The sequence below is a fragment of the Seriola dumerili genome, unplaced genomic scaffold (genome assembly GCF_002260705.1).
Source record: "Seriola dumerili isolate Sdu_G_001 unplaced genomic scaffold, Sdu_1.0 BDQW01000073.1, whole genome shotgun sequence".
Lineage (NCBI taxonomy): Eukaryota > Metazoa > Chordata > Actinopteri > Carangiformes > Carangidae > Seriola > Seriola dumerili.
Genome location: NW_019174328.1, coordinates 7,533,941 through 7,548,704, shown reverse-complemented (window position 1 = coordinate 7,548,704; position 14,764 = coordinate 7,533,941). Strand labels below are relative to the sequence as shown.

At 38.9% G+C, this 14,764-nt stretch overlaps 1 protein-coding gene across 1 annotated transcript; it reads left to right on the top strand.

The window, feature by feature from the left end:
• Positions 1–1,198: 1,198 nt before the first annotated feature.
• sft2d1 (SFT2 domain containing 1) lies at positions 1,199–13,852 on the top strand. Its single transcript, XM_022743862.1, has 8 exons — positions 1,199–1,467; positions 2,196–2,282; positions 3,564–3,646; positions 7,862–7,943; positions 8,394–8,429; positions 8,514–8,572; positions 10,992–11,021; positions 13,252–13,852. Exons 1-8 carry the CDS (start codon positions 1,402–1,404, stop codon positions 13,289–13,291), a joined length of 483 nt encoding a protein of 160 aa, XP_022599583.1. The 5' UTR covers positions 1,199–1,401; the 3' UTR covers positions 13,292–13,852.
• Positions 13,853–14,764: the final 912 nt, after the last annotated feature.

The following is a 14,764-nucleotide window of genomic DNA, read 5'->3' as shown; positions in this document are numbered from 1 at the left end:
CTGATAGTTTATGTCTGCATATAGACAGAAAACCTTCAGGGATGATGTACAGTAACACTGTCAGCATCCTTCTTCTGTTGGCAAGTATATGGTTGTGATCGGGTGTGTTTTCACTGCCACCATTTCCTTTTGATTGTGTTTGCTCACTCTTGTGTCAGTAAGTGCTGTGTATTTAAGGCTCATTAAAATGAAGATTTCTGCTGCCATACACATAAAAAGCCAAGTCAATGACTATGTCCCTCAGGAGGACAGTGTGACCCAAAGTCAAAAAACTCCCATAGCTGTATCTTGGTTGGCGCCAGTTATATTGTTGATAAAGGCAAGGCAACATTTTATAACCTTGGCACACAAAATTTTATACACATGTCATGCTGGCATTATGAAATCATGGCACTTAGATCTACAGGACTGATGAATGCCTCAGGTAAAACAGGACATGCACAAACTCTTTGAGGAATTATGCAACATATTTCTGTGAAATTTGCTTTTATTAATTTACTTGTAAAATAAATGTTCTGCTTTTCCCACCTCTAAAAATCATTAATATAATTGTGTATAACACATAGTTGTCTATCTTTTGCACTGGGTAGCTAAAGGTGAAGTTATGTACGGAATTAGTCAAAACACTGCACAAGATAAGCGAGTGAAACTACCAAGCATGGTCATATCAAGAGGACGAATAATCAAGAAACCTCCTATACTGACTGTGCCAACTGTTTCTTACCATGTCGCTATATCTCCACTAGGTGGCGACAAAGCAAAAGAAAAGAAGGAAGCATAAACCATTTCATGAGTAGGAGCAATCTAAACTATGTGAAAATGGTTAATATGATAAAACAAGCAAGAGAACGCTACCACTGATGTAGGCTACACCTATTTTCCTGTTCAAGATTTTAAAGATTTTGCCTAAAATAATTTAAATTAATGGCTGCCTAACTGTTATGTTTAAATAAATAGGTTTTGTTGTTATTGTTGTTTTGAATTGATTTAAACATTGTAAGGTACCAACAGTCAGTCACACCTGAAATGCCGTAAATTTGTGCATTCAATGCAAGGCTGCACATTTTCGTTTTGTTCTTTCTTTTGTGTACGCAAGTACATTCGTAATACGCTTATTTCCGACAGCACCTAAAGGCAGCAACATTTCCGAGGTAGTGGGGTTGGTGAAGTTGTCTTCATACGCTGATCTGCGGTCAGTGTTTGGCATGCCTCCGCAGCAACACGGAGCGCTGACAAACCGATTCCAAGCCGGTACTGACAGGAAGTATCGCTCAGGAAGTCAAAGTCGCTACTGCGACAAAAAAACTTGTCGACATAGTTAAACAGTAGACGTACAGTAAGACATATCTATAAAAATTGGACTACTCTGTTTTTAACCAGTTTGCTAGCTAGCTTCTAGCGATGGACAAGCTTCGTCGTGTGCTAAGCGGCCAGGAGGAAAATGAGGAGCTGGGTCTCACTGCACAGGTAGCTACTGTATGACAGTATACGCTGCTAATGCTAACGTCATGTCAATGGATAAAATGTATAAAAAATAGCATTGTGTTGTCTGAGACTCTGCGTCAATGTTCGGATACCTGCTGTTAATGTTAATGTGGTTTTCGTAGAGTAAGTTGGTAGCTGTAAGTAAAAACGTCGATGCATGGCAGTTTGACAGTTGGCTAACGTTAGCCAACAAAACAGTGCCACTAGCATGTTTATATTTGTTTATCTTTCCGTCTCATGCTGAGCTAGCTATCATGTTATTCTGTTGGCATTTAATGAACTGTATTTGTTTTGTTTATTTATACTTTTTACACGCTTTCACGATGAGAAGGAAATGAGGTAAGGTGCTGATTTCAAGACTGTTTTTCGTGATGTTTTTTTTATTTTTTTTAACTTGTTACAAAGTTAATGTTTCACTAGCGTCTTCAGTGCTCGAACTCCTGCTTATCTTTGCAGATTGTACTCTTTCCAATTAAACCCCTTTTCCAATAAAATCTTGATTTTATTGGTTCATTTGCCTAAGTTCAGTTTGCTGAGTAATAGTAACTTAGACCAGCACTGTGTGTGTGTTTGTGTTTTAAGATAATACTGTAGCTGGTTGTTATTTGCTATGCTCCAGCCAACATAGTTAAATCATGAGAAGGAAGCCTGTGGGTTTTTGTGCAGGTCATTAGGTTTGTCTTGTGACATCCTCCCATTGTTCTCACCAGGTCCTTGATGCCAGCACTCTCAGCTACAGCACCAGGGTGAAGTGGTTCGTCATATGCTTTGCTGGAGGCATCCTGTGTTCAATACTTGTGAGTGTCTTGGCCTTTAAAATTGAAAAAGGCAGCTTTTACGTTCTGTCTGACATATGCAATGTAGAGAATGCAGAGCGTACATAACACTGTTAGCAAAGTCCAAGTTAATCTTTTCTCTTCATCTCTGTCTTGTGTGCTGTTTGGTTTGTGGACACTCTAAACTGTCAAGTTGTGAACATGATTCAGCACCATTGCCGTCAATACACATTCTTTTTCTCTTGCACTTGCAGATTAAAGTGAATAGCACATCACCTATACTTAATTAGCACATAGAGATTGCTTTATCTCACTGAAAGTTTCAGTTTAGGAAGTCTTGTCACGGACAGCACTTGCTGATAACACTTTGAAGCCACCTCATAATGCTAATTCACACTGAGAAAGCCCTGACAAAACCTCTCTGTGGAGGCCTGTTGGTGAAATTCGCAGTCAGGATATTTCTGCACATCTGTCAACTAAACAACATTTCTTAATGTCTCTTCCATTCATGCATTTTTAAACACTTCCCTTCGTCACGTGCGCAGGCCATCTAAATTTCCCCAAAAAAATACAAGATGTCTGCCAGTAGACTTACTGATTGGCCTACTGATGACAGTTCCAGCCTCAAGAAGCCCCTCAAAATTGGTTTCCTAAACATCAGATCACTGTCTACTAAAGCATTATTGACAAATGACTTGATTCCCTCTTAGCTAACCACTTTCTATCACTGTCCTGACCACAGTAATTGTACAGACACATTCGCAAAACCATGAATAGACGGTTTTGGTTTGATCACCACTAGACACATTAAATGTGAGCAAGAACTGTGGATCATAAGAATGTGTAATGTGCATGAAGTCACACACAGAAAGAGATGACAAGCAATGAGGGGAGAGAGATGCAAAAAAGACGCTGCCAGCGAGACTCAAAACAGGTTCATGGTTGGCGTATTATGGTGTAGAAATAATCAATGTCCAAACCCCCACCCCACCCCATATGATATGGGTTTCAATTAAGTTTTGGCAGTGATTCTTTAACAAAGCCTAGCAGGCCTTGTGGTATTTTAGCATTAGGGGAAGCCTATTATGTCATTATGTTTCAGTATAATCATAGAACAGCCCACACAATCCCTTGTTTTTTTAAATTTATTTTAACAACAATAAATAACAAGATGTAAGCCTTCAGTCTTAAGGTCCAGAAATCATTTAGCTACTTGGTAAAACTACTGCCTTTTGTCCTCCTCAAGTAAAGTGTGGTGACATTATTCTGTGTAGCTGACAGGCTGTTTTGTTGTTTTAACAGGGCTCAGCATTGTTGTTCCTTCCAGGCGGAGTCAAGCTTTTCGCTGTCTTCTACACACTAGGGAATATCGCTGCTCTTGCCAGGTAAGTCCAGTCGAGGTCTGGCTGGTCTGAGTATTAACTTGATGTTGTATTTTCCTCACCAGTGTGGTGCACTGCCAGGAATGCAACAAGTAATGAGCTGCAGACTTGTACACTCTGATATAATTTTGTCTTGATAGCTGCCACACCCTGTAACAGTCATCCTTGACAAAGCTACACATTTCTTAAAAGTTTGCTTCTAAGCTCTATATAAAGAAGACACATCAATTAGTCATGCCTTTAATTTACCACCATTCCCATGTGTGCACTCAGCACCTGTTGTCCAACTCGTGGAGCACAGTGCCTGAGGAACCATGCGATTTTTTTCATTCTGATTTATTGATATTGACATTCTGATATTAATGATAAACAGTGGCAGCTACTGGTTCAGCTCAGGACTGTAGGATTACAACTGAAACGACAATCTCCATGATTTAATCAGATTAGTATTATTATTAATTATTAGCGTTGCTACAGTTTAAATGAACAGAATCACAATCACATTGCATCACTAAACATAAAGTATGTTTCATGAAAAGGTCACATAATAAAGGGTGTCAAACTATCTAAATGTAAGTAAAATTAGGCCTCCCAATAATGCCACTGCAGCATGCAGCCATATAGAGACTGTTTAAACCTACATAGAAAATGCACTTACATTATGCTAGACGGTTACCTGTGTAGAGAGAATGCACTAGCCTGCAGCTGCACATTTGTTTTAGAAGCAGAGACTGTTAATTACTACATGAATAAGAGAAATAAGTTAGGCAGGCTTACCTGTGAATAGGGATTGCACAATTCTGATTTAACACAGAAGGCACTCCAATTGCAAAAGATTATTATTGCTCCTAATTAAATTTATTTTTGTGATCTTGATTATTATTATGCGCTTAATTCTGCTTAATTATATGTTGCTTGAAAGTCAGTAAGTAATGATTGGGGATAAAGAGACAGTGGTTGGTGTGAACAGGTAAGCTGTCTGTGCCTCCTAACTGTTTGTTTTGCCATCTGACTCTGTGAGAAGAGAAGACATTAGTGTCTGCTTGCTCTGTGGTATTACACCAAGTAAATGACAGGACCTCTTTATAGAAGCATACAAGGATAATTCCTTCATGGTGACAGGGCGTCATACTAATAAATCTGTCATTACAGTGCCCTTACACAGGCAATATCTAATCTTTATGGTTTATATAATTCTAATTTACACAAAACCAAATGTGTAACTGAGCACAGTAATTTGAATTTTAAGTCTAAAACTAGTCTAAAAGTTTCCTTTTTGTTGTGTGACATTGATTTAACCAGTATTCCTAGGATCTGAGTGTGTGCTACACTGACATTAGACACTTTCTTATCCTTGTTGGTAACAGTTTTGTCTGTCTTAATTGAATGGTCCAGTAAGATTAGAATTTTATCTACACTAGATATCAGCGGCCTCCTGGATTTTACAACATCATGTATGATTTAATGTAGATAAGCTGAGGTCTAAACCCAATAATAATGTCTTTGACTTGTTTGACAGACAGTGGCTCATTGATGAGGGGTTTGTTTTCAGACAGGACAGTCTCTATTTTCAGGTATCATATGTCCAGAAGGTTTAGATGCATCAATAAACTGGGTCACCTTCTGCTCTCATAGCCTAGGTTACTGATCCAAAGCAAGTGAGTGTCATATTTTAAAAAGCTTAAACCGCTTTTCACCTGTATGTGACTTTGACAAGACAGAGACCAGTGGTTTCATCATTTCACCCACAGTAGTCATGTTGTAATGACAAACACCCTTAAATTAAAACTAATCTTTAACATGTATTATTTTGTTTGTTTGTTTTTATTATCAATAATAATAAAATCCGTTTTGACTAGCAGTCTAAGTGTTTAGCTTCAGAAAAGTCACTTCAGTTTGATACATTTTATTCTGGTGATGGGTTTCTTGTCTTTTTTTCTGTGTAACCTTGCTGTCATCCAATCTCAGTGTGTCATTTTGTCTTTTTTCAAATTAAATTTAAAATCCCAGTCCCGGTCAACCATATAGAGCATTCAGAAAGCATTCAGAACCTGACTTTTTTCACACTTTGTTATGTTGCAGCCTTATGCTAAAATCCTTAAAATTCATTTTTCCCTCATCAATCTGAGATCAATATCCCATGATGACAGCAAAAACAGAATTATGAAATTTTAGCAAATTTATATAAAAAAGGAAAAACTGAAATATCACATTGACACAAGTATTGAGACTCTTTACTCATTACTTAGTTGAAGCACCTTTGTCAGCGATTACAGCCTCGAGTCTTCTTGGGTATGATTCCACAAGCTTTTACACCTGGATTTGGGGATTTTCTGCCATTCTTCTCAGCAGATCCTCTCAAGCTCTGTCATGGTGGATGGGGACGTCCATGGACAGCCATTTTCAGGTCTCCTCAGAGATATTGGATTGGGTTCAAGTCAGAACTGTGGCTAGGCCACTGTAGGACATTCACAGACTTGTCCCTAAGTCACTCCTGCATTGTCTTGGCTGTGTGCCTAGGGTCATTGTCATGTTGGAAGTTCAACCTTCGGCCCAGTCTGAAGTCCTGAATGCTCTGAATCAGGTATTCATTAAGGATATTTCTGTACTTTGATCTGCTCAGCTTTTCCTCAACCCTGACCAATCTCCTTTTTCCTGCTGCTGAAAAAAAACCCACAGCATGATGCTGCACCACCATGCTTCACCATTGGGATGGTATTGGGCAGGTGATGAGCAGTGCCTGGATTCCTCCAGACAAGACATGGAGAATTGAGGCAAAACAGTTCAATCTTGGTTTCATCAGATCAGATCTCAGTCTAAGAGTCTTTTAGCTGCTTTTTTGCAAACTTGAAGCAGCTAGGGGAGAGGCTTCTGTCTGGTCACTCTGCCATAAATCACCAGATTTGTGGAGTGCTGCAGTTATGGTTGTCCTTCTGGAAGTTTCTCCCATCTCCACACAGGAGCTCCGGAGCTCAGCCAAAGTGACCATTGTGTTGCAAAAATTCTGTTTTCGCTTTGTCATTATACGGTATTACTTAGATTGGTGATGGAAAAAATGAATTTAAACAATTTGAGTGTGAGGCTGCATCATAACAAAAAGTGAAAACATTTGAAAAGATTTCAATACTCTCTGAATGCGCTGTAGACAGATGACTGATTTCCCTCTCTAGTCGGCAGCAGCAGTGTGTTTGTGTGGGTATCATTATTGTTTCTGTCACATTGAGCAGTTGAAAAAAAAAAAAACATCCATCCCTCTCTCCAGACCAGTAGAAAGAGCCTGCGTCAACACTGACTACTCTGGTGTCTCATCTAACAGATGTGACGCTCCACAGACTCCCTCTACCCACACAGCTCTGCTGAGCCCAGAGCTGCGTGCCTCGTCAGCGGGGAAAGCCTTTGTCTCGTTACATTTACTGACGTCACACATGCATCATGTAGGAGGTTTTAAATGTGTCATCGTGGTGTTGGGCATGAAATATTTAGCCCCCTAATGATTGCCACATGTGTCAATTTGATTGTGGTGGCCAGACAGTTCTGTCTCTCAGAAGAGATTTGTTTGTGTTTATGTACACATATATGAAGACTTCTGAAATTCTGATTCTGAAATTCGCCTAGACAATGAATAGACAATTTTTTTCCCCTGAAATATTGAGTACATACAGAGGTTTGTGTGACATATCTGCTTTAGCTGACCATGATGATGATATTTGTTCTGTTTGTCAAACCTTTGTCATTAGCATTACAATATTAGCATGCTGAACAGACAAAGAAAAGAGTGGCCCCCACAGAAACGGAAAATTAATAAACACATGTTTACAGTCTTGGCTGTTTTGTTTAATGGGCAATCTCTAAAAAGCACAATGAAATTATACCACAGTGATGAAACGTTAGCACCAGACATAACGACAAAACATGATAATAATAGTTTCCTGGATTTCTATGAAGATTCTCAGTCATCCACGCCATGGTTATCCAAGAAAAGTCCCTCACTTGTAAGTCGCTTTGGATAAAAGTGTCTGCCAGATGAGTAAATGTAAATGTGAGAAAGGTTGAATCAAGGGCAACTGGATTTGGTTGTAGATACTTGAGGACGTTTCACCTCTCATCCAAAAGGCTTCTTCAGTTCCTGGGATTAACATTTTAAACAAAAGGTTACTGTACTGTTTACTGAAGTTTGAAAAACTGTCACTTGTCTGTTTCTTTTTTGTTCTTCTAAAGCACCTGCTTCCTAATGGGACCATTAAAACAGCTGAAACGCATGTTTGAACCGACAAGACTGATAGCCACCATTGTTATGCTGGTAAATACTTTGTATTTTACTGTTACTTTGAGCTCTTATTATGCTTCACTGGACATTTATATATCTTCCAGTTTAAATTGGAGAGTATCTGAGGGCTTTACCTTTTTAATGTGTTAGAAACAGTTTTCTTAATAAATCTTCCTTGACATGAGGCAAAATTTTATTTGTCTGCTTTCACCTACCCTTGAAAGGTCTTTCTGACTTTGGATTAGAAGGCCACATTCAATTAAAGGTCTGATACTCGGCAGCCTTAAGAGGTTGAGAAGATAAAGTGACTGACAACATATTTCAACTTGACACCGTTGTTATTTTCTCTGAGATTCAGTGGTTTTCTTTGAGTTAGAATTGTGCTTCTTATAAAATGTTGAGAGAAATGAGTTGTCAGATAGCAGACATTATTCTGCAAACAAACAAGAAGATACTGTAATCGTTCCTTTCTTCTTCCACCAGCTCTGCCTTCTCTTAACACTTTGTGCAGTGTTTTGGGTAAGTAAATAATGTTAGTTTTCAAGCCTGTATATAGTTTTTATTATTTTAATGCAGAGTTATAACCATTCTTTTATTTTACAGTGGCATAAAAGGGGACTGGCTATCATCTTCTGTATTCTGCAGTTTTTGGCAATGACATGGTAAGTGTGACTTGAGACTCTAAGCCATCTCTCCTCTGTGGTACAGTTGGCACATTCATCTACTCATCACTCACACCTACGCAGATGAAGCCATCTCTCCATGATGGAGAACTTTGCTCCAGCTGCTTCGGCTTGCATTAAATGTCCGTGAGTTGATAATCACGCTGCTGAAGCCTTTAAGCTGACTTACTGCTGTCAGCATGTGCATTATCTACTTGTCACACTGTACATTCACACCACGCTATACCTGAATTTTTCCAATGTTTCAGAGCAACATATCTCAAGAGAGTTCAAATTTTTTCAACTAGCAGTATCTAGAGTAAATATTATACCACATAAGTCATCTAATGGTAATAAGAAGCACATTTAATGTAGCATGAAATATTTGATTAAACCAATTTGCCCTAGTTGGCCTGAGCATTGTTATCTGCTTGACATTAAGGTTGAGTCAGTGGTGTTGTAATAAGGCTGATAGGTAGGTCATGCCAAGTGTTTTAGGCGGTCAGTGTGTTTTTGGCCTGTAGAGGAAAAGGTAGTGCCAGGATCAGTGTGGACCTACTTGTTTTGACTCGTGTCACCCTGGCAAGTAGAGATGGACAGGTATTTCCACACAAGACAAAGTCAGTGCCAGCTGTCTCTGGGGTCATGACTTCTTCTTAAGTTCTACTCACAAGGTTTTATTGCAGTACACAAAACCGCGTGCCACGTCTTTTGTCATTTCATCTGCTTTACAAAATCATATTCATGTTTCTGTTTTTTACACAACCTAGTGTGAAAGTTATGTTTTTTTTTTTATAGCAAACTGATGGTGAAGAACTTAGATGATTAATGCCAAACATTCTCTTTTCCCTGCTTCTCAAAGTGTGAGGATTTGATGCTTATGTCATTTTATAAAATTTCAAGTAGGATATCTTTGGTTTTTGGAGTAGACGTCACCTTTTGCTCTGGAAAATTGCAGTTGCCTTTTTTGTCTGACATTTTTTGAAATTAATGATTAAAAGTAAAATATTAAAAATGTGAATAAGGTTCAGTCCTAGTTTTCATACTACTTTTAAATTCATCATCTTGCATTTGGTATTCTGAACCCTGCAGATAAATCAGACTAGCTGACTGAGAAATGAGAACATGTAGTAAGGGTCATTGAGGTTAAGTTACCGCACAGCAGTGAATAATAAGAGCTGTCAGTGATGTGTATTGGCATGTCAGCACTTGTATGGTCATCAGTTTGTGCATATTTGCACAGAAGCAACAAAAGAGTTTCAGTGTGTGAATGTGCATGGAAACAAACACCAGGAATGGACAGTTTCAGTGCATCACTGAGCAGGACTGTGTCAGCCTCATGACGACACTACTTTCGCACCTACATGTAATACATTCACTTCCGCTCTGCCTGCATTCTCAGAGGCATCGCCATGGCAACCACAAATCACACATCCCGGACTCATTCACAACAGACTGGGGGGCAAAGTGCACTCCCACACAGGCATTCAGAGGTCTGTGTGAAGGTGGTTCTGTCATAAGACGTCGCCACCGACCCACACACAGAGGTGGGCAAAGTCCAGTCCTCAGGCTGAATTCTGTGAAGTGACTATATGACACTGAAGCTTTACTGGCCGACTGAAGGAAGTAGTAACATTTCACTTGACTTATTCGCTTAGTTTGCTTATTTAGTTTGGACATTTAGAACATTAGCTTGAAAAATGTTCATAGTACTTAAACAGTTGTTACAGCTCAGATGGGACAGATGAAGGTTTCCTGCTAACTGGTGGTCAAATAAGATGGCAGTCATGCTCAGGCTTGGGCTGTAGTTAATAATCTAACTGCTGTACCAGATTCCTCACATATTTTTCATATATTAGTTTTCTGATCAGGTGCTTTTTTAGCTAAACTTAAGTTGTAATCACTTTGAGCATTCTTTTTGGATTTTTTTCTCTGCGTTTAATCTTAAATCTCAAGGACATTACATCATACATCATCATTATAAAAACAGACTGAAACTTAAACTAGAGTAAAGATCCTTGGATTTCTAATGATACCAAATATGTCATGTTGAATTACAGGAAGATGTATGAAGTGCAGTGATTTTAAAGACATACTGAACTATCTGGTGCAGCTAAATAATGGAAACTTGCCTGTAAATATTTCACTAAAGTAGCTGAACAGAATGTAAAGATAAATTTCAACTTTGAAGTCATCTCTTAGGCGAATCTAAGGGAGATTTCATATTCATTACATATGAGCACGAAATGAATACTAATGGTAGTGTATTTAAAAAATATTTCATGAGCTTGACATGCTCAATACAGTATATTCATACTTTCTTCTGTCTAATTAGTGTCTTTTACATTTACAGACATTAACTTGTGTTTAATATAAACAGTGTCTCCTCATCCTGATGTTTTCTGTTTTTCTCTTTCAGGTATAGCATCTCTTACATCCCATTTGCCAGGTAAGACAAGATGATTATATGATTTATGTTTCATCTGCATTGACCTTAAGGTGATGCATATGTCCTTTAATGTTATGTTAATTTGTATGTGTTGCTTTCTGACTAAGTCTCTATACATCTATATAAGAGTAGGCCTCTCACTTCAGCCACTTAGGAGAACTTACTGCCAAATGAGACCTTGAATACATTTTCATCTGCCATTTAAATATCTTGGTAATGCGCTGCACTGCCATACACAACAAACTGGAGGGAAAACGAGGAGCGACACTGCAATGAAAACATGTTTTTATTTACCTCTAGACACTGTTTGCCTCCACCATATGGCTGTAATCCCCTACTACAACTGGTGCAGTCTCTCAGTGTCAAACAAATGGCAGCTTGTTGTTTCACACTGTGCTGTTGCCCTGTGACGTTATTTGCTTTATCCATAATATCTAAATTAAATAATTTTTTGTGGAATAATGCTCTTTCAGCCAGATTTACCAAAGGTATTTCTCCTTCATGTAGCTTTTACACTGGTTGTTGATGAGCTTATGTTAAGCTCTCTAGGGCGGAAGCACAATACAAAATTTTAATTATATCTACACCCAAATCAAAAACAGAAAAACCCAAAACAAGGATAAAGATGCCAGCCGTTCTCACGGGTTATTTTTTTTTATTGTAGATCATATACAATATAGATCCTAATAGCATTGAAAGAAAATAGTCCCATATACTCAGGTATTTACTTCTTAAATTGTCCCATATGGTGTACCACCTCAGAGCCACGAGCCAAGCATGAGGTGTAAAGATGTTTTGTCAGTCCAGCTGTAAGCAGGGTTGTCTCATTTTGGTGAGAGGTCCAGAGCCCCCCATGCAGCCCCCTGACTAAGTGCCTTGTGTATTTGGGCGACCCCGTAATCCATTCTGACAGCTGAGAGACTACTATGGCTTCCCCTCCCCCAACCCAAATGCTAACAACAACACAAAGCTGAGACAAAGGCCTTTTTTCCCGTGCCACTCTTCCAAAAACCAAATTCCAATGGAGAAATACAAATTTGACTGCTAGTTTTAGGGCTGATTATTGAAGTCCCAGTGATCACTTGTTTATGTGTTGGTCCTTTGTTTTTATATTTCTTCCATTTTTGTCAACACATCCTCCTTAAGCTTCTTACTTTAATCCATTTTTCATTCAATTTAGATTTCATTATTGAGCTCTCTGTTGTTTGCCATGTTGTTAGAGCAGCTGCATCTGTTGATATCAGGCCTCTCTCACTCTGGGTGACACATAAAAAAGCATTAGTCTTTGCCTTTCCTATTCCTGTCTGTGGTCAAAGAAACTGTGATACCTGGCTAGCCACAACACCACATGGCCAGTGGACTTGATCCTTTAATGCATTTTACCTTGTTGCCTATTTATAACCTCTCATTCCTGTAGACCAAGGTACTAAAACCTGCTGCATGTGCACTTCCCACAGTGCTTTAAGGCTACTGTTGCTCTGATATTTAATCAGAAGTGAGGGAAAGTCTCTGAGACTGATCATTTATTCATGCAGTTTTAAATAGTATCAAGCCTCCAGTGAATAAAAAAAAAACAACCTGCATGCTGTATTGGAGGATAATATGAGGACTCTGGTGTTGAAAGATTTTGGTTTAAACACTGGAGGGACTAACCGAGGCATTTGAAGGCGCGAGTCTCCTGTCTGTCCACGACCTCCCCTCCTCCTCCCTCTTGGGCTGCTTATGATCCCCCCTTCTCCTTTTAACCTTGACGGGTTTCACACCTCCTCCACCGAAATTTGACTGTGGCTGCAGGCGAAGTCTGCATAGCAACACACTGATGGCAAGAGCAAGCGGTGTGAAGGGAAACAGTGTAGGCAAGGGTCTGCGGTTGCCATGGTGATCGCTCGCATTGCATCATCCTTCAACACAGACTACCTGGATAGCGGGAGCCCCCATCACTCTGAACATGTGGTGCTTCCCCGCCAAAACACACTCACTTATTCATGACGAGCCCCACCCTAATCATCGCAACAAAGGGTGCAAGTTGCTTTTTTTGTCACTTTTAATTCTACACGCATGACAGAATTTTGCCTCCACTGGATTCATTTATTCCTCAACAATTTTAGGACAACACTCAAGCCGCACACCGTCATTCCTTTTTTCTTGTATTTCTTTTTTTGATTTTATTTTTTTATAATGCTGCTTATAATTTGTTTTGACACTTTCTCCCCATTTTGTTGTCTCACAGGGATGCTGTGATGAAATGCTTCACAACCTGTCTGAGTTAGGACTCTGGAGTCCACAATTCAATGTGAAGACTGGTCCTGAAATGCAAACTGCAAGAACAGTGGCTCTGTAAAATATAAATCCTATGTTGTTTATACACTATATCTCCAAATTTTTACTGTGGCTTTTTCCTACTGTGAATTTTCGCTTATTAGGTCTAGCACAAGGTCTGTAACAATAATCAGATTGTAACACTCATCAGTCTTTTGCTTTTGATGAGAGAAATGAGTGCTTAATATATTTAAGATATTCCGATGTTTTCCAAGGATTTTATACAGTTTAAATGCAGGGAAAGTGCCTTAACATTGTATTATTATATAATATATATAATATACACATATATATATATATATATATATTATGTATATATATATATAAAGAGATCTGTTTACACATTGACCAACCATACATATTTACAGCTTTAACAGTGTGAAATTCTATTTTCTTCTGGATTTGTAAATGGTGTTCTTACTTCTTACACACAAACATAATTAAAACACATGGTCTTCCTGTTTTCAGTGTGTGTATGAGGCACTGATGTATAGAGAGGCTCTCGGATGTTATTCCATGTTTATATATGATCATTTTCCCTGAGGCAGTTGAGGCACTGCTTCACCGATGGTGCACTGGGATGTATGATATCCACTGCTCTTTTGAGGTTTCTCCAGCTAAGCTAAAGAGATTAAAAACAAAAAACAAGTCCTATTAGTCTTCAATATGTATTTGAACACCCCCACCCACCCCGCCAGCTCAACAAATTACATTAAAATTACTCTTAAAAAAAAGAAAAAAAGAAAAAGTGATTTCCTGCCAGATGTAGCAGTGAAGCAGTTAATTACGCCCTTCTGAGCATTGTGATTTTGACGTGACCTAATAACCCAGTATAGCTTGCATTCGGTTCCCTATATTGCTTCGGCATCGTGGCGTAGCCTTTGAGAATGTGGTTGTCATGACAACCGCCTCTGGGAAGATTCACAACCTCTGCCTACCCCCATCTGTGGTGCAGATGTGTACATTATCCTGATGAGAAGGTGTGTTTTATTTCATGACGCACGTTGGACTGGCAGTCAGTGAGGAATATATCACCAGATTTTGGTTTACACTGGGAATATATATATATATATATATATATATATATATATGTATATAAGTCTCAGCATACCAAACTCTAGTGCCTCTTATTATCCCATGCATCAACTGCAGAATTTGACCAGAAACGTGCCTCAGGGTTTTCTTTGTACTTGATGTGACTAAATAACTGCTTTTTACTTCCTGTTGTGCAGCCCCCACACGGTTTCTTTAGAGGCTTGTATAATGTTGTGGTGGATTAACACAGACACAATCTCCCTTCAGTACTACTTGTTCAACTAACTTGGTGGAGACCGTGTAAATCCCTCTCAAAGTAATCTTAGGGATAAAATCATTCCATCGAATGAAGGGACTGTGGTTGTTTTTGTGATCCGTTTTCTTTACCC